Below are 20434 nucleotides of genomic sequence, written 5' to 3'. Positions count from 1 at the left end.
CACAAAAGACGCCTGTCAATTTCCCCAAAAAAATGGCTCTGAGCACTATGGGACTTAACTTCTAAGGTCATCAGTCCCCTAGAACTTAGAACTACTTAAACCTAACTAACCTAAGGACATCACACACATCCATGCCCGAGGCAGGATTCGAACCTGCGACCGTAGCGGTCACGCGGTTCCAGACTGTAGCGCCTTTAACCGCTTGGCCACCCTGGCCGGCTCAATTTCCCCATCTCGTGGTGAATCTGCGCTCTTTGTGGCACACGGTCCTGGGCGACCGTGTTCGTTTCGCAACTCCTGAGGGCTGACTCTGTGGGCCACATGCTTAATAGAGAGCAAAATTCCCGTTAATTCACAATTTATTTTCTTAGAAAACAGAAAATCCAAAACACTAATGCCATCTGCCAAAATTACGCAAGTATTTGTTTTCCATTCCCACACACTACGCCACTGTGGAAAGAGTATTTTCGCTGATGTCGGCTCAATGGACTGATGAAAGAAATCGACTGCTGCCCAGAACTTAAAAAATCTATCATACAGTGCTAGCTTAACTACGAGCTGACATGCACTGAGTTTTATAAATACATAAAGGGGTGAAAAGACTTTTCTGTAAAAGATGAAATTTTACAAAAAATGTAGTGCACCAATTAAGTCTGATGCAACAAGTTGTGTGTCATTGTGTTCTAAATAAAATTAATTATATTAACTACTTTTTATTTCATTTTTATACCCTCATCTCCGAGTGCCCCGACGAGGCCCCAGCTACATATGGCAACCCTACACTGGAGCAGCTGTATGTCACAGAGTAAATACACTTATTCCAAGGCGAAATGCGCAAACAATAGAGAGCTAACGGAAGCGTCAGCTTATAAGCCCAGCTTTAATACAGCAAACGATAAAATCTCGTGAACTAGAGCCGACAATGACATCCATATACACTGATCAGTCAGAACATTTGACCATCAACCCACTATCAATGTAAATGCGTCCTGGCGATAGCAGCGTCACCTGGTGAGGAATGACTGCTAGTCAGACGCATGCACGGTGCATGTAGTTTCAGTGAGTGTGCTGTATATGTGTGGAACGGGGAATGCGTGCAATTTATTTCAGTTCGACAAGAGGAGGGGGGGTGGTCAGATTGTGATGGCCCAGAGGCTCAGTATGAACATCTAGGGAATTCGAGGATTGCTGTGGAGAGCGTCTTCAAGCCAGACGTGGCGAAACCAAGGTGAAACCACGTGTAGACGTGGTCCAGTGGAGTTCGTGAAAGGCACCATGACAGCCAAGGAGTATCGTACTCTGGTATAGACCACGTACACCCCTTCATGACGATCGTATGTCTCGATGACAGTGGCATTTTTCAAGAAGACTGTGTGGCACGTCACAAGGCCAGGAATGTTTGGGAGTGGCTTGAGGAACACAGTGACAAGTTCCACTTGATGTGAAGCACACATTCCTCCCCCTCTCTCAGTCGCAAGATTTGAGCCCGATCGGACACATCTGTAATGTGACTGGATGTGGCATCAGAGCTCACCGCCTCCTTCCCTGGAAGTTACGGGAATTAGGTGACTTGTGTGTGCAGATATGGTGCCAATTCCCTTTAGCGACCTACCAAGACCTCATTGCTTCCATGCCACGACGGGTCACCGCTATTATCCATGCCAGAGGTGGACATACCGTCTATTAGGTAGGTGATCATAATGTTACGGCTGATCAATGTATATTGCTCCCATTTGCACTCACACAGCGTGAACCGTAACAGCTACAGGGACAACACACCAAATTAAACGTTGGGGAATGGGAGCACCATGATTGTGCCACTACGATGATATAAATTCTAAAAGGATACAGCAACAAGAATCTTTTTGTAACAGTAAGTTGGTAAATGTTTAACAACTTTTATGTTCATGTTGTGTTCTTTGTTTTTTGGCCCCTTTTCTCCTCAGTTGTGCGTATACAAATTTCGTAGGTTAACGACTGTCTTCAGCAAACTGCTTTAAAATTTTCATTAAGAGTAGGCACATTTCACTGCATCGTAAAGCATCTTCAGTAGTCGCTGTAACAATATTATTTTATGTATATAGGCTGAAGCGGCAGGTCAGAATTTATATCAAGGTCAGGAATCGAATCTGGGTTTTCTGTTAACTAGGCAGGTGTGTTAGTCACTAAGCCACCTTGTCACAGCGGTTAACACAACTTCACAGAGTACTGTGGCACACTGCCCTCCCCAAACCAAATCTTCACTGCTGCCCCTGTCTACTCTAAATTCCCTTTACATATGAACAACCTGCTGAGGCTCTCCATGTTCTGAAATAGCACCTCAGCATCAAACGTAAATGAGGGCTCCAGCTTGAAAGCCAGGTACAGGTATTTGTGTAAATTATATTACATTACATTAATACTTCCTCAATGAACACAAAATTTCGTAATAATGTGATGTGTATCAGTTTCCTTTACGCAATATAATTTATTGCAGTTACTACTTCATATTTAAAAATTCATCCATTGAGTAGAAAGAGTCATCATTCAGAAATTCTTTTCATTTTTTTATATGGATCCTGACTATCTGTCGTACTTTTAATGCTATCTGGCAAATGACTAAAGGATTATGTGGCAGCATAATCCACCACTTTGTGTGCCAAAATCAGGTTTATCCCAGAATAGTGAAGATCACCTTTTCTTCTGGTGTTATAGCTATGCACTTAGCTATTATTTTTGAATTGGGACGGGTTATAAATAATAAATTTCATAAGAGAATATGTGTATCGCTAAGGTAGCTTGAATATTCTGAGCCCCTTAAAGAACTGTCTTCAAGCTGATCTTAGGTGGGCCCCAGGTATTATTCTGACTACACACTTTTGTGCAACAAATACTTTACTTTCTTAATGATGAATTACCCCAAAATATGACACCATAGGCAAGCAGTGAATGAAAACATGGGTAGCAGGCTAATTTCCTGAAAATTTTATCACTAAAGTTTGAAATAACCCCCTTAGCATACTAGCAGAGCATCGATGTGTTCCTTCCAGTTCAATTTCTCATCAACAGACACACCCAGAAATTTTGAATATTCTTCCTTAGCAACAGGCTTTTGTTCAAAGTCTATGTTTATCACTGGTGTTATGCCATTTACTGTACAAAACTGTATACTGTGTTTCATCAAAATTTTGCGGGAGTCTGTTTGTCGAGAACCACTTAATAATTACCTGAAAGATGTTATTTACAATTTCTTCAGCTAATTTTTCTTGTTGGGTGTGATCATTATACTTGTATCATCATCAAAAAGAATTAGCTTTGTATCTCCATGAATGCATGATGGCAAGTCAGTAATATATAATAAGAACATTAAGGCACCCAAGACTGAACCCTATGGGACACCATTCTTGATAGTTCCACAGCTAGAGGACTCTTCCACTGTTTGCAGATTATCTTACTGTTAATTTCAGCCTTCTGCATTCTTCCAGTTAAATCTGAATGAAATCATTTGTGTACAGTCCAATTCATACCACAATAATTAAGATTATCTGGAAGAATTTCATTATTCACACAGTTAAAAGCCTTTGAGAGATTGCAGAAAGTACCAATGTGTGATGTTCGGTTATTCAGAGAATTTATTATTTGGTCAGTGAAAGTATATGTATCATTTTCTGTCGAAAAGCCTTTCTCAAAACCAAAGTGAAATTTTGTTAGTACTTAATTTTTACAAATACGTGAAGCTACTGTTGGATACATTACTTTTTCAGGAATTTTCGATAAAGCTGTGGGAAGTGACATTGGACAGTCGTAGTTAGCATCAGACCTGTCCCCTTTCTTACACAATGTTTTAACAATAGCGTATTTCAGTCTATGCCGAAAAATGCCCTTTTTCACTGAGCTACGACATATATGGTTGAGAAGCTTTTAGTACTCTGTTGGAAATGCCATCAATTCCATGTCAGCTTTCACTTTCGAGTGAATTTATTAATTTTCTAATTTCATTAGGAGAGGTAGGCTGAGTTCAGTTTTATCAAATTGCATAGTTATTGCCTCTTCCATACACAGCCTTGTATTTTCTATAGAAAAGTTGGCTCATATTTTCTATCGAACACTTCAAAATGATTATGAAGCATAATTTATACAGTGAAATTTTTATTAACAAATTTTTCATTGACTTTCGTAGATCTGCTGTGCTCTTGGTCCCACTGTTTCCATTTTAACAACATTCAAAAATATTTTAATTTCATTGTCGGAGGTGCTAATCTCAGACATAATGCACATACTTCTGACTTATTAATAACTTTTCTTAATACAATGCAGTAGTTTTTATAGTGTTTGACTGTTTTGGCATCACCTCTCCTCCTAGCTATACGATACATTTTGCTTCTCTGTTTGCTAGATGTTTTTATCCCTTTAGTAAGCTATGGCTCTTTAGATGATTTCTTACAATTATGTTTCACTGTTTTCTAAGGGAAACTCTTTTCAGATATACTCACAAAGGTGTCACAAAATAGGATATACTTTAAATCAGCAACACGTTCCATGCACACCTCATCCTAGTCTAACTGTTGCAAGCCTTTCCTAAAATTTACAGTTGTTAAATCGTTAATTGAATACATCATTTTGGAGGACTGTTGTCCATTATTGTATGGAGCTATGTCATATACTGTAACTAGCTGTGCATCATTATTGTGTGTATTATCCACAAAGCCACCTTGGCACAGCAGTTCACACAACTGCACAGATTACCCTGACACACATCTGTCCTCAATCCTAATTCTCACTGCCACCTCCACCTACTTTAAATTCCTCCTTGCACGTGAACAGGAATAGCACTTGGTATCGAATGGAAATGGGAGTCCCAGCCTGGAAGCCAGGTGCAGGCACTTATACAAATAAAATGACACAATTTCATAGACTTTTAATGGTCTCATACAGATATGATTTTATGACTTGTAGCTTTTTTAATTCAGCATTGAGATGCATGTTAACTGGATTTCAATTGTAAATTGATATAACATCTGATACACACATATACACATCGAGCAAGGCAGTATGGTTGGTTCAAATGGCTCTGAGCACTATGGGACTCAACTGCTGAGGTCATTAGTCCCCTAGAACTTAGAACTAGTTAAACCTAACTAACCTAAGGACATCACAAACATCCATGCCCGAGGCAGGATTCGAACCTGCGACCGTAGCGGTCTTGCGGTTCCAGACTGCAGCGCCTTTAACCGCACGGCCACTTCGGCCGGCCAAGGCAATATGCATTGGTGAATATTCTTACTCAAAACATCCAATCTTTAGTACCTATGATTCAATTTTTCCATTACATGTTGTTATTGCTTATTTATAAATTTGCATATTGTGAACTGTTATCCATACGCTACTGATGAATAGTTCATTGGAAACAAGTGTAAAAAAACCAATAAGAGAGTTGTGATATGTCAGCACACATAGTATGAATTCTTTTTAACCACATCAACGACATTTCATAAATTTTTAAATTTAAATTATGGGTTAACTATTGCACATAGAATTAATTGTAAGTCGTCGATTTGGACTAGAATTTTAGCTTACATCAAAAGGTGAAAACAAATTTTCAGCATAATTTATATGTGAAATGATGTTAATGAGACTGCTAAAACTACAAAAGTTGATAAGCATCATAGATGTTCGATTTTCTGTAGAGGGTTGAACTGCAGCCATAAAAGGGCAGTGGACATTTGGCAATAGCACAGTGTTAGGAATGACTTCTTTCAGGCAACATCTGTGGTAGTCTGATCGGTATTCCATTCGTGTTTGGTTTGTAACATGCAAGTTTTTTCAGGTCGTCGGTAGCTATACTTAGAATTATGTCGCTAGAGATCATTGTCGACATCGAATAACACGGCACTTCTCTGCTAATACATCGCCAGACCTTGTGATATTTTTCTGTGAGTGGGTCTGATTCACTGATTCTGTATACTTAGCTTGGACTACGACTCAGTTTGTCTGCAAGGGACTTGGAACGTTTCAGCTACAAATCAACATTTAGGTTATAGCATCACACATTGGTTAGATTCTGCTTAGGTGCGAGATGATACGATATTTAGTTTCAAATAACGTTTATCTGTGAACATCGGCTGTGTTTATCTAACTGCTATTTATTCAATTAATTTTATATGGCGGGTTCTAGTAAACCCGCTATATAAAATATACATGGGGCTCCAATCATTTACTAATCACTTAGTTGCTTAGTGGATTTCACCAGTCTAAGGATTAATGTGTGAATATTTAAAAACAATAAATTTTATTTGTCAAAAACTAGGTATTCTTGTTACAGCTTGTTATTCGATGTAATTTTGCACACACGTACACTCTGGTTACCATTTGTCTTGCTGAATAATTTCATCAAGGCCACGTTTGTGTGTTTATTTTAAAAGCACACTTAAAGGCAAAACAACGAAGTATCAGCCCACTATAAACAAGAGCTATCGTCGTTTTATTCGTCGTAAATTGTCAGCTTCTCTTTGTTGCTTATTTCGAGTTCCAGCCCATGTAACTCTAGTTTCACTTCTCCTGATAATAACATCCTGAATTGTTCCTGCCTAGAAATCTGAATGAGATATTATTTTATCTGGGAGCATACTGTCATATTAACTCCATACAGTAGAGCTGAGGGAAAAAAATGGTTTCAGTTTCCTAATGTCCTCTTACATTCAGATATTCATAGTAACAGAAATGCAAGGCAATAATGGTAGCCTATGGTCACATGGTTATTCAGATCGCTGTTCTTGCAATTATTTGAAAATGTTGCTGCCATTACTCAGGAACCAGAGGTTAGGGTTTTACCAATTGTACAGAGATCTATATTATGAAAACATAACACTAACGATCAATTGTTTGACCTAAACTGCTTGCTGATAATCCATCAAGCAATTAATTATTAGTATGACATTTTTGAAGTATCCCCAAGCTGCAAAGTGCCGAATGTATAAGGAAGCTTACCTGAATTGTAGTAATATGCAAGCCATCTCACCTCAGCAAAGTTTATGGTTCATGGAGGAATTTACAATTAATTTTTGCAATCACAGTGTGTTATACAGAAGTGATTTCCTTCTAGATTTCTCTTTTCTTCTGGTTTTTGATTATAACTCTTTATCACTCTATCAGGATCTTCATGAGTCTCCTTCATTTACAGAACTGCGATTATTACTAATTCAAAAGTGTCCACTGTAGGCTACCACACATATAAATGAATTGCTTACCTAGTTCAAATTCTGTTAGGAGTCCTCACTGTGTGGTTCAATTCTTGCGGTATATACAGGGTGTCCATGAAGTCTGGGTGCATAGTGAACTCTAATAAATAATAATAAGAATATTTTAGTCACTTCAATATTAATAAATAATATTTTCAACACGATATCCACGTTTGTCAATACACAATTTGCTGCGCTTTGCAAGATTAAGGCGAACTCCATGGAAAAGGTCTGAACTGCATTCGATTTTAGCACACTGATTGGTAATTCGTTTTGACTGTTGGTTTAAATTTGTAATATTCATTGAGTTAACTTTCTCTTTCAGCATAACCCAGAAAAAGAAATCAAGGGGAGAAACATCTTACGAATGAGGGGACCACTCACATGACCTCTTCTCCAATTCCAGTGAGGAAAATTGTTCCTCAACCAATCTCTAGCAGCTGCAGCAAAATTGAAAGGAGCCCCATCCTGCTGAAGGCAGTCTGGAAGTCTCTCATCCAAATGCTTCATTTGAGGGATTAATTTGTTTCTCAGCATGTTCAGATAAGTCTCACCTGTTTCATATCTATCAAAGAAGAAAGCACCTAGCATGATATTTCCACAAGCCCCACCATCCCCTGACCTTTTGCCTGGTGTTTGGATAGATCCATCCAGTGAGGATTGCCTTGAGACCAGTATCGAAGATTCTCTCTCCTCACCTCACCATTGACATAAATCACATTGACATTCATCACTGAACATAATACAGTCTTTAGTAAAATTGATATTTTCATCCAATTTGTGGATGGTTGATCTTGCAACACTCAACTCTGTGGATCCTCAACAAACCGATTTCCTTGGGCTAGTGCAAACATTGGCCAAGAGAGCCTCTTTCGTTTCGCCTGAAGTCTTTGTTGGTTCAGAACAGGCTTTGTCCAACAAACTGCCAGTTTCTTTAAACTTTGTGATTAGTTTCCTGACGGCAGTAAAACAAATAGGCTGACACTGAGGGAGTACCAACTCCTCTCGTTCTTCTTTAGACTGGACTATTTATTAGTATTCCCTATGTACCCAGACATTGTTGGCATCCTGTAGGTAAATGATATCTAAGAAAAGTAAGTGTTAAGCAAGGTATGGTGGCTGCGCTGGTCTCTTTAAAGTCGATTTTTTTGGGGGGAGGTAAAGAAGTTAATTAATGGATATAAACTGAAATTCATTTACCTTGATGTATGAGCAATCATTTTGCCAAGAGTGTGAATGAAATAAGTGCAAATATAGCATATAGTAGCTTGGATAACTTTTGAAAGAGGAATAAGGTATTGGGCATGTGTAATGTATAGAAAAACGGATGATACATGTTTCAAGAGGTGAAGCTTAATTTGCTGAAATGAAAATATATTGTTTTATTTAAACTCCATCTTGAGCTAGAATATCAAACTGCCTGCATCTGTGAGACATACTGGAAAATTTTAACATAACAAGTGGTGCAGTTCACATCATGAAAGTAAAAACCACTATAACTGTGGTAATCACAAAAATTTCTCTCCACAGAGAGAAGAACACAAGAGGAACTACTTCAGAAAGTTATTTTAGCTATTTACCATCAATATTCGCTGCCGGTTTATCCTTATTAACGCTATAAACAACTGACTAATTCAGCTAAAAGAACATCTGTTGTTGCAGTGATGATTATGATGATGATGATTATGATGATGATTATGATGATGATTATGATGATGATCATCATCATCATCATGATCATGATGATGATCCAGTGGTTACGAAACATGATTGTGAGGTACTTACAGGCCATACAACAATATTATGAAGTATGAGTAAGTAGAAGAGGCCTGTGAAATTCAGTTCATTAAAAACTGTTTCAAAATTGGTACTGATTCCCAAATAGTTTGATGCCCTGATTATATACATCACTGCAATTTTTCTCTAGTACAGAAGAATTACTCATAAATCATTCACGAAGTGTTGAGAAATACTTTTGTCTATGTTGTACAAATTGATATGCAGTTGTCTAAAACAGAAAAATAAGTTTATAAATGTGTGCTTACCTTTACAAGTGTTTGTATTTTCTTTTTCATTTCTCCTCAGAGCTTCTATTGGTACACCTACGGTGAACCATCTGAGACTACTCTCTGTGCGACATCCAGCACAGTCCTCAGTAATAAATTTCTTGTGGTGGCCACTTTCGTAGCAGCTGTATACAAATTGCAGCAGTTTGAAAGAAAAACTTCTTTTGCTTGCTGCACGTTAAGGTTTTTATTTAACTTGAGCACCCACACACGTTTCACCTTTATTTACAAGACATTTTCATTAGGTGTCAGATCGTGGTGTAATTCATTATTTGTAATCCAAATAGCTTTCTCTCATGTGACAAACTGATTGTAAGTTTGATGTTCACCTTACTGTTCACTCTGTTTCCCAAATATAACCTTGTAAATGTCATTTGATGTAAACAGAGAGAAATGCGTCTGCGTGCACAAGTTAAATAAAAAACTTAATATGTAGCAAGCAAAAGGCGTTTTACTTTTAAACTACTGCATTCTCCGATAATGGTGTGGTAAACTCTGCCTTGAAATCCGTGATTCATCTCCTTGGCACCTTTAGGGATAGTTTCTCTCTTATCATCCCTGGCATCAACAAATTACAGGGTTATTACAAATGATTGAAGCGATTTCACAGCTCTACAATAACTTTATTATTTGAGATATTTTCACAATGCTTTGCACACACATACAAAAACTCAAAAAGTTTTTTTAGGCATTCACAAATGTTCGATATGTGCCCCTTTAGTGATTCGGCAGACATCAAGCCGATAATCAAGTTCCTCCCACACTGGGCGCAGCATGACCCCATCAAATGAGTTCGAAAGCATCGTTGATGCGAGCCCAAAGTTCTGGCACGTTTCTTGGTATAGGAGGTTTAAACACTGAATCTTTCACATAACCCCACAGAAAGAAATCGCGTGGGGTTAAGTCGGGAGAGCGTGGAGGCCATGACATGAATTGCTGATCATGATCTCCACCACGACCGATCCATCGGTTTTCCAATCTCCTGTTTAAGAAATGCCGAACATCATGATGGAAGAGCGGTGGAGCACCATCCTGTTGAAAGATGAAGTCGGCGCTGTCGGGCTCCAGTTGTGGCATGAGCCAATTTTCCAGCATGTCCAGATACACGTGTCCTGTAACGTTTTTTTCGCCGAAGAAAAAGGGGCCGTAAACATTAAACCGTGAGATTGCACAAAACATGTTAACTTCTGGTAAATTGTGAATTTGCTGCACGAATGCGTGAGGATTCTCTACCGCCCATATTCGCACATTGTGTCTGTTCACTTCACTATTAAGAAAAAAATGTTGCATCATCACTGAAAACAAGTTTCGCACTGAACGCATCCTCTTCCATGAGCTGTTGCAACCGCGCCGAAAATTCAAAGCGTTTGACTTTGTCATCGGGTGTCAGGGCTTGTAGCAATTGTAAACGGTAAAGCTTCTGCTTTAGCCTTTTCCGTAAGATTTTCCAAATCGTCGGCTGTGGTACGTTTAGCTCCCTGCTTGCTTTATTCGTCGACTTCCGCGGGCTACGCGTGAAACTTGCCCGCACGCGTTCAACCGTTTCTTCGCTCACTGCAGGCCGACCCGTTGATTTCCCCTTACAGAGGCATCCAGAAGCTTTAAACTGCGCATACCATCGCCGAATGGAGTTAGCAGTTGGTGGATCTTTGTTGAACTTCGTCCTGAAGTGTCGTTGCACTGTTATGACTGACTGATGTGAGTGCATTTCAAGCACGACATACGCTTTCTCGGCTCCTGTCGCATTTTGTCTCACTGCGCTCTCGAGCGCTCTGGTGGCAGAAATCTGAAGTGCGGCTTCAGGTTTGTAGCCGTTTATATTCAGCGCCTTTAAAACTTACTTAAATCCCAAAAAATATTTTATGAAATTAAGTCAAAATTGGGAGACATTTAGTTTCCCACAGGTCTGGATTGATTAGCGTATACTTTATAGGGTCGTAAGACAATCACAAAGATACCGTAACGCAGGAAAATCTCTTCTATCAAGCAGTTTGCGCACCAACAGTAGGCCACATCACGTTCTCCGGATAATTAGCATTCAGAATGTGTTCATGGCTCATTAACACCTATTAACTCCTTCATAGCACATAGGTAGATGTACTTGCTTCCCCACTGCGTACAGATAACCAGGTAACTGCCCAACTAAAATACTGTCGCTAAGCTATGATAAATTTTACTGTACTTTCAAAAATGGTTCAAATGGCTCTGAGCACTATGGGACTTAACTGCTGAAGTCATCAGTCCCCTAGAACAGAACTACTTAAACCTAACTAACCTAAGGACATCACACACATCCATGCCCGAGGCAGGATTCGAACCTGCGACCGTAGTGGTATCGCGGTTCCCGACTGGAGCGACTAGAACCGCACGACCACTCCGACCGGCTACTGTACTTTCCGTACACGAATTAAAACAAGTATCAGAATGCTTCAGTTGTAAGGGGCGCAGCGGATTTCTCTTCCCAGTCTGAGCTTGCATCTTCCCCTAATGACATCACCCCCAAAACACGTTCAGCCCTGTTCCTCCTACCTTCCTTTTAGACCTTAAATCCCACTCCTCCTTACTGTCTTTCAGATGCTGAATTCTATTCCTCCTACCTTCCTTTTGTGACTTTCTCAGACCGAAAGAATATGTTTTAGTTCTGATATTTATCATCTGCATTATAACACAGTGCTTCAATTTTACAGGTAGTGAAAGCAAGTCGTAACAGTTTGAACAACCGTTTTCTTCCATATGATGCAATTGAAACAGAGGCTGTGTTGTCTCTTGATGATGATTCAAAACTACGACATGATGAAATTGTATTTGGCTTCAGGTGAGTGTTATTTCTATCTCTGTGTGCACACAAGATCTAGGTGAAATGATTCTTACATGACTCAAAATTTTTGTTATGCCTATGTGTGATTGCTGATTTATGGTGTTTAAAGATTTACAATATGTTTATATTCATATTTTACGTAGCAGCTCGTTTCGCAAATGCTGTGGCAAACTTCATAGGTTTAAATGTTTGTTTCATCCACTGACAGAAAAGATATCAAACACCGAGAAGGCGTTATGCACATAAACGGAAGTTCATAGGCGTGTGTCTGCTTCCGAAAGATGATGTCTATTGAGATTTCATGTCATTCGCATAAGGGCGGTAGTAGCACCACTTTGAGGATGCGAATCAGGTTTGTTTTAAATATTCACTGTAACAGTAGTAAAAGTTAGTTACCTTTGTGATTTGAAGTGGTGAGTTACTGTTAGTCAAGAATGCCCTTAAGGCGACGAAGATGCGATTATCAGCACCTCACTGAGTTTAAACAAGATCCTGTAACAGTGCTGGATGTTCCTTCTGAGATACTGCAGAAACCCTTGGCAGGAACGTAGCCACTGTACGTGATTGCTGGCAGCGATGATCACGAGAATGTACGGTCGCAAGAAGCCGCGGCTCTCGACGGCCATGTGGCTGTACTGAGAAGGAAGACTGTCGTGTTCTGTCTCAGACGCATCGTACTGCATATGCAGCAGTAATCTGAACAGCAGTTGACATTATAGTGACACAAAGAACAGTTACAAATCAGTTACTTCAAGGACAGCTTCGAGCGAGATGCCCATAGGGTGCATCCCACTTACTCCAAACCACCGCCAACTGCGACTTCAGAGGTGTCAAGCGAAAGCTCCCTGGCAGCAGGGTGGAGGTCTGCCGTGTTTTAGGACGAAATATGATTATGAAGCAGTGCCAGTGATGGTCGTGTCTTGTTTATAAGGAGCGTAGTTGAGGGCCTTCAACCAACCTGTCTGCGTGCTAGACGCACTGGACCTATACCTGGGTTATGGACTGGGGTGCAATTTCGCATGACAGCAGTAGTACTCTCGTGATTATCCCACACACCCTGACTGCAAATATGTGCTTTAGCCTCGTGATTTGGTCGGATGTGCTCCCATTCGTAGACAGCATTCCAGTGGGGTTTCCCGACACGATAACGCTCGTCCATATGCCTTGGCCTGCTCAACCACCATATCTATCTCTAGACGAGCACATACGGGAAATCATCGGACGACAACTCCAGCTTCATCTACAAACAACATTTGTCGTCCACGTGTAGACTGACTGGTTGCAGCAGGCATGGAACTCCATCCTACAAACTGACTTCCGGCACCTGTACGACACAACGCATACATGTTTTCATGTTTCCATTCAATATTCTGGAGGTTACTCCAGTTGTTAACGTTCCAGCATTTCAAATTTCCATTGGCTTAAGTCGCACTTACATTAACCTAAGATCTTGCAATGTTAATAACTTAAATATATTACCAAGACAAATGTATTTCCGAAATTTCATAACTCTACGTTAATCAATTTTTGGTGTTGCAATTTATGACTTATTTTATAAAGTTTATGTATGTAGAGAATAAAACTTTCCATCCTAAGGAATGAGAAAATATCACATTTCCCAAGTTGCAAAGTAAAATAGTAATAAGATTATGTAAGTCATGATGAACAGACACTTTAGTTTGGTGTCAAACGTAACTCTACAGATGTAACTTTTTGTTTTGTTCATATTTTTACGGATGGCACAGTGAATATGCATGGAACGTGAGTTGTGTATTTCTCCCATTTTATCGTAGGAAGTAAGATTAAGTTTTAGCGCCCTATTGATGAGATGGTCATTACAGTTGGAGCACAAGCTCTGATGTGTCTACTACGAGCAGTGGAAACGACAAGTTACTCACTTTCTTTGGGTTTGTAAATAAGTACTTGTAATAGGACCAGATAGAATGTGGGCGGTGGAATTAGGCGTCTGAGATTGTAATTAACGATAAAACGAAAGATAAATTTACATCTTACTTTTCATCCAATTATTTCTTTTGGTCACGAAATAACTCATAATTTAAGGTTGTTAGATGAAAAGTAATTACAGTTTAACCCTTTAAACATTAAAATTCGATGGGAAATCCTAGATGAAATATTACTATGTATATAGTGTGTTCCGAAAGTGTTCGTCCGGATTAATACAGGAGATGGAGAACTTCAAAACAAATATATTTCGGTATAGAACGTATGGTCCCTGATGTCAGCTTGTAATGTTAGGGAACGTTTGGTTAGTGGTGCTGACGTTATTTATTGTGTTGGTGTAGCTAACTAGGAATGTGTACTGACATACAAAACTGCAGTGAACAACAGTGAACACGGGGTATTTTAGGTACGTCGAAATGGCCGACATGTATTTCGGATGCTGCTCTGTGAATGAAAGCGGACGAGCGGCAGTCAGAGAGTATCGAGAGCGCTTTCCGAAACGAGGCTTCCACAACACCAGACATGCGATCGGCTGCATCGCCTGCTACTTCAAATTGGCACTTTCCGTGCAAGTATGCAAATACGGGTCAGAATCAAACAGTGCCAACTCCCGAAATGGAAAAAGAGATTCTGGGACGTGTTGAAGATACTCCGTCAACAAGTACACGACGTATTGCACACGTCCTTGGCGTCAGACATAGTCTTGTGTCGAAGCTGTTATGTGACCAGCAACTTCATCCTTTCCATCTTCAGAGCTTCGTAGCAATAGCACCTGAAGATTTTGCCCTACCCATTCAGTTCGCATAGTGATTTTTACTACAGCCTGCCCTGTACATCATACATCTGGCCGAGGTCCTGTACACAGGAAAGGCTTTGGATTGCTTCCTCTGTAGACATATGAAACAGTTGCTGCACGAAACCGTTGTGGAAACAGGAGGAGACCTCGTCGCTAGGACTGCCATCGCTGCTGGTACCACTGCGGACGTGCCAGGAGCCTTCGAAGAGGCACGTCAATCAATGGTCTGATGACATACCGCGTGCACACAGGCCAATGGGTGCGCTCGAACCAGTTTCTGTGAATGCCACTGCAGTAATTAGCATGCTACGTCTACACCTACGTGATTACTCTGCAGTTCACAACTATGTGCCTATCAGAGAGTTCATTGAACCAACTATAAGCTGCTTCTCTACTGTTCCACTCTCAAACACCGTGCAGGGAAAAGAAACACCTAAATCTTACCATGTGAGCTCTTATTTCTCTTATTTTACTATGATGATCGTTTCTCCCTATATAGGTAGGCGCCAAAAAAATGATTTCTGACTCCGAGGAGAAGATGGTGATTGAAATTTCATGAGAAGATCCTGCTGCAGGGAGAAATGACTTTGTTTTAATTATTTCCACCCCCAGTTCATGAGTCATGTATGTAGCACTCCCTGCATTATTTCTGAATAATACATAACAGGCTGCCATTCAATGACTTTTCCGATGTCCTCGTCAGTCCTACCGAAACTACCTTCTGCGAAAATCGCTCCTAGCATTAGAAATAGTCATCAGGGATAATATGATTTTTATGTGGAGAGGGTCCACCTTGAACAAAATACAACTTTTAGTTTTCTTTTTATTTCCCTGACGTGTTTCTCTGAAGTTTCAGCAACATCAGTGAGCTTTTATTATCTTCTATAAAACAGGAAAAACGCTTTTTACTGCTTGTACGTATATAAATTTGAGATTTCAAGACAGTATTTACACATTTTGTTTGTTATTGAAATATGTAAATACTGTCTAAAAACTGTCTTAATTCATATGTGTATAAATAGTTAAAAGCATTTTCCTTGTTCTACAGAAAATAACAAAAAAAAAACCACTGATGATGCTGAAACTTCAGCGAAACATGTCTGATGAATAAAAGGAAAACCTCAAGGGATAATATGCACCATAAGGAAATACATTTGTTTTTATGTTCTCTTGATTCTGTATTAATTTCAGTGAATAGCTTTCAGGCACCCCATATTACCACGAATAACGTTGGGGCACCCCATATTACCACGAATCATCACTAACAAACCAGAAGTGCTGAGAAGCAGACAGAAATATAGCGAAAGATGAAAACTGACCTGTCTTCAGAGACACAGAGTTTTGGTTAACAAAGCTTTAGATATGAAGAGAAGAAATGAAAGGGTGGGGGCAGGTTTAACAACATACAGCAATTCCTAATCTTTCAGAATAATAGTTTCTTTACTTTAACGTAGTTGGTGGTGACAGTATGGGGAATAAATTGGAAAATGTGTGATATTTTTGCATTTTTCTTTTATTACTGAGTTTGTTTAAGCTTTCTGTGATGAGAGCTATATTCCTGTAAATATGTTTCTTTTTACCTATTTAAGTTTCGTGTATTTGAATGCTGGGAGCATCTGTTGATGCTTGTACATAGCTGTTCGTTATGTGGTTACTGTAATTACTGATGCAAGTCTTTTTATTACACGACTTAGAGTGTGGAGGGAACAAAGAGACCGGATAGTCGGCTTTCCTTCACGTTACCACGCCTGGGATCGGAGTCGTAGTGCATGGGTGTACAATCCCTACCCCTCCTGTGAAATCTCTATGGTTCTTACAGGTAAGCAGCATTAGTCTAAGAGGGCAGTTAAGAGAAACGAGCTAATGTAACTGATTGTGTTTAAATATGACCTTAATTTGATGACTATAAACACATGTTGCCAGTAAATGCAGGAGGGGTGAGGGGTTGGTGGTAAACATGCCACAGTTACAAGATTATGTCTAGCTAGTATATGACTGACCACACTTGGAATCAGCATCTGTGATACGTATTATGTAAATTGAAGGTGAAAGGTGGACAGAGGAAAGAAAAGGGAAGGGACTATTGATCTCAGCTGCATGGCGACTTCATGTGGATTCAGCGGCGGCGAGTGAAAATGCGTGCTACACCAGGATTCGAGCCCGGTGTCTCCTGCTTACTAGGCATGTGGGTTAAATCCTGCCTAGTAGGCAGTTGCGTTAAGCAATTCGCCACCTGGGCACAGTGTTTATCATAGCTGCAAGCTAGGTGAGGATGTGGGTCGCCCGACAGGCATGCCCAGGTCGCCGCGCAATTGCGATAACCACTGTGTCTGTGTGGAGCAGTGCTTAACCCAACTGTCTTAAAAGCAGCTGAGCCTAGGTTCGAATCCTGGTTGGCAGACACTTTCACTCGTCGCCGCTGATTCCGTATAAAGTTCAGATCCAGCTGACATCAACAGTTCCTTCCCTTTCCTTTCCTTTCTCCACCCTCCAATTTACATAATATGACAAGTGGAAATTATAATATCCATCTTCTCTGTAGAGGAGAGGCTACACCAGAAAAGGCATCAGTATTTTCTTGTAACACAAGTGAACTAACAAGAAATACATTTCGTTAAGCAATCAGGCGCAGGAAACATGCATTGAGTTAACACTAAGGATTCGTAAGAGTGCCCGTGACGAAAAAAAAAAAAGCAATCCGTACCTCCTTCAGGCATCACTACACCAAAGTTGATTTGAGGAACGTACAGTTGTGACTTTTTGGCGTTGATATTGAGCCAGTAAACAGCTTTGTTGCCTGGGTGACCATCGCGATACCTAACTAGGAGCACTACACAAGGAGGGAACTGCAAGACCTGCATCTCGTTAGACTTCTTTCACTGGCGATACACGAAAACTTAAGCACATTCCATAATTGCCGACTCAGAGGAGGAATTAGTAACAAGACTGCTAGTAGCAGCCACATAACCTCACACACATACACATACACACACACACACACACACACACACTCACAGAGAGAGAGAGAGAGAGAGAGAGAGAGAGAGAGAATACACCACAGATTTTCCGCCCAACAAGGGGCGTCATTTTACGTCAAACAAGGAGCGTCCTGATACCCTGATATTGGCAGTGAGCTGTCGACCATTGTGCTAATTTTCGACATTTGTTATAACATTAGTCACTACAAAAACTCACTGAAACACATTTAAAGTTGTTTTACTCTGAGTCACACCGAATTATGTTCTGGTAATCCTAACTCAATCAGTATGTGTTTCCAACACCTGGCTACTGTCATCATATTTGTACTATGGGGAGGCGGGGCATGAGTCACACCGAATTATGTTCTGGTAATCCTAACTCAATCAGTATGTGTTTCCAACACCTGGCTACTGTCATCATATTTGTACTATGGGGAGGCGGGGCATGAGTACAGTTCTCATTGTTCGTTATTTTGTTCAGTTGTCTCACACTCTTGAAACATTTAATTTTTCACGCATATTAAAACTCATCTTACTGGCTTACACTATGACTCAGTAGTCTGACGAGAAACGTGTGGAATATGAATGAAATTGTTATGCATTTCATTTTTTGGATTGTTAATTCCGAGAACTGTAAGGAACACTAAATGTGATTGTGTATAGTTTCTCATAACTCTTGAAACAACAAAGCCTGATCTGGACAAAATAAACGCCTTCGCCCGATGTTCCGAAGAATACATTTTGTAGAATGATTATCTGGCCCCTGATGTGACGAAGCCACACTGGTTCCTACACGAGCCACTCCGATTTCTTAGTAATTTATGTCGATGAGAAAACATGAAAGATCGCAGAAATCATGATTATTATTGAAATACCTACTTCCACTGTTGTGACTGACGCAGATCCCCATGTTTTCCATCCAAAGCCGCTCAAAAGTATTTAATGTATGATGCCAGTAGATCCAAATGTAACAAAAACAAGCGTGAACTAAATATCAAGCACTATGGTACACCTTGTTTCACTGTGTACACACGTTAATTCTTAATGTGACTCTCTACTTAATTTACGTAGGATAGGATGAAAGCCTGTTACCGTCAAGGTCTTCAATGCCATCAGTTTTTATCTTCTGGGGAAACGCTGGGGAATGACTTCCCATAAACGTTTCTGTCCGCAAAGTAACTCCTTTACAATGTAGTTTGCCAACGATTTATTTCGCAGATGTTCATTGAATGTATTACACTATGTAATCAAAAGTATACGGGCACCCCCAAAAACATCTTCGCGGAACTCACGGACTTCGAACGTGGTCAGGTGATTGGGGGTCACCTGTGTCACACGTCTGTGCGCGAGATTTTCACACTCCTAAACATCCATAGATCCACTGTTTCCGACATGAAAGTGAAGTGGAAACGTGAAGGGACACGTACAGCACAAAAGCGTACAGGCCGAACTCGTCTGCTGACTGACAGAGACTGCCGACAGTTGAAGAGGGTCGTAATGTGTAATAGGCAGACATGTATCCAGTCCACCACACAGGAATTCAAAACTGCATTAGTATCCACTTCAAGTACTATGACAGTTAGGCGGAAGGTGAGAAAACTTGGATTTTATGCTCGAGCGGCTGCTCATAAGCCAGACATCAGGTCGGTAATTGCCAAACGACGCCTCGCTTGGTGTTAGGAGCGTAAACATTGGACGATTGAACAGTGGAAAAACGTTGTGTGGAATGACGAATTACGGTACACCTTGTGGCCATCCGATGGCAGGGTATTGGTTATGGTGAATACCCGGTGAAACGTCGTCTTCCAGCTTGTGTAGTACCAACAATAAAATTCGGAGGCTGTGGCGTTGCGGTGTGGTCGTGTTTTTCATGAAGGGGGCTTGCATCCACTGTTGTTTTGGTGGCACTATCACAGCACAGGCCTACATTGATGTTTTAAGCACCTTCTTGCTTCCCACTGTTGAAGATCAATTCGGGAATGGCGATTGCATCTTTCAACACGACAGAGCACCTGTTCACAATTCACGGTGTGTGGCGGAGTGGTTACACGACGATAACAGCCCTTTAATGGACTAGCCTGCACAGAGTCCTGACCTGAATCCAATAGAACACTTATGGGACGTTTTGAAACTCTGACTTCGTGCCATGCCTCACCAATCGACATCGATACCTCCCCTCAGTGCAGCACTCCATGAAGAATGGGCTGCCATTCCCCAAGAAACGTTCCAGCACCAGAGTGAACGTATGCCTGTTAGAGTGGAAGCTGTCATCAAGGCTGAGGGTGGCCAACACCATATTAAATTCTAACATTACCGATGGAGGGCGCCAAGAACTTGTAAGTCATTTTCAGCCAGGTGTCCAGATACTTTTGGTCACATAGTGTACATATTTTCATGTTGATCATTGCTATATGAACGCTACCAGGACAGTCTTTGATGGTAAAAGCGAGATATTTAACTGTTTAGAACGTTTCGAAGCAGCAGCGATCAGACAGCGACAGTTTAATCGCTGGCAGCCAGAGAGCGAGTCTACATTCTTCTTCAGTGAGTGCGCTGACACAAGGGACACGGCGTGCTTGCTTATTCACATGTAGTTG

At 40.5% G+C, this 20434-nt stretch overlaps 1 protein-coding gene across 1 annotated transcript in view; it reads left to right on the top strand.

The window, feature by feature from the left end:
- The window catches only part of LOC124777210 (exostosin-3-like), a 195102-nt gene that overhangs the window by 133574 nt on the left and 41094 nt on the right, over nucleotides 1-20434 (top strand). Inside the window, exons 7-8 of the mRNA XM_047252525.1 lie at nucleotides 11971-12098; nucleotides 16554-16678. Of these exons, the coding sequence (XP_047108481.1) occupies nucleotides 11971-12098; nucleotides 16554-16678 (253 nt within the window). The remainder of the gene's footprint in view (nucleotides 1-11970; nucleotides 12099-16553; nucleotides 16679-20434) is intronic.

Source organism: Schistocerca piceifrons, chromosome 2 (assembly GCF_021461385.2).
Source record: "Schistocerca piceifrons isolate TAMUIC-IGC-003096 chromosome 2, iqSchPice1.1, whole genome shotgun sequence".
Classification (NCBI taxonomy): Eukaryota; Metazoa; Arthropoda; class Insecta; order Orthoptera; family Acrididae; genus Schistocerca; species Schistocerca piceifrons.
This window is presented reverse-complemented; position numbering and strand designations above follow the sequence as displayed.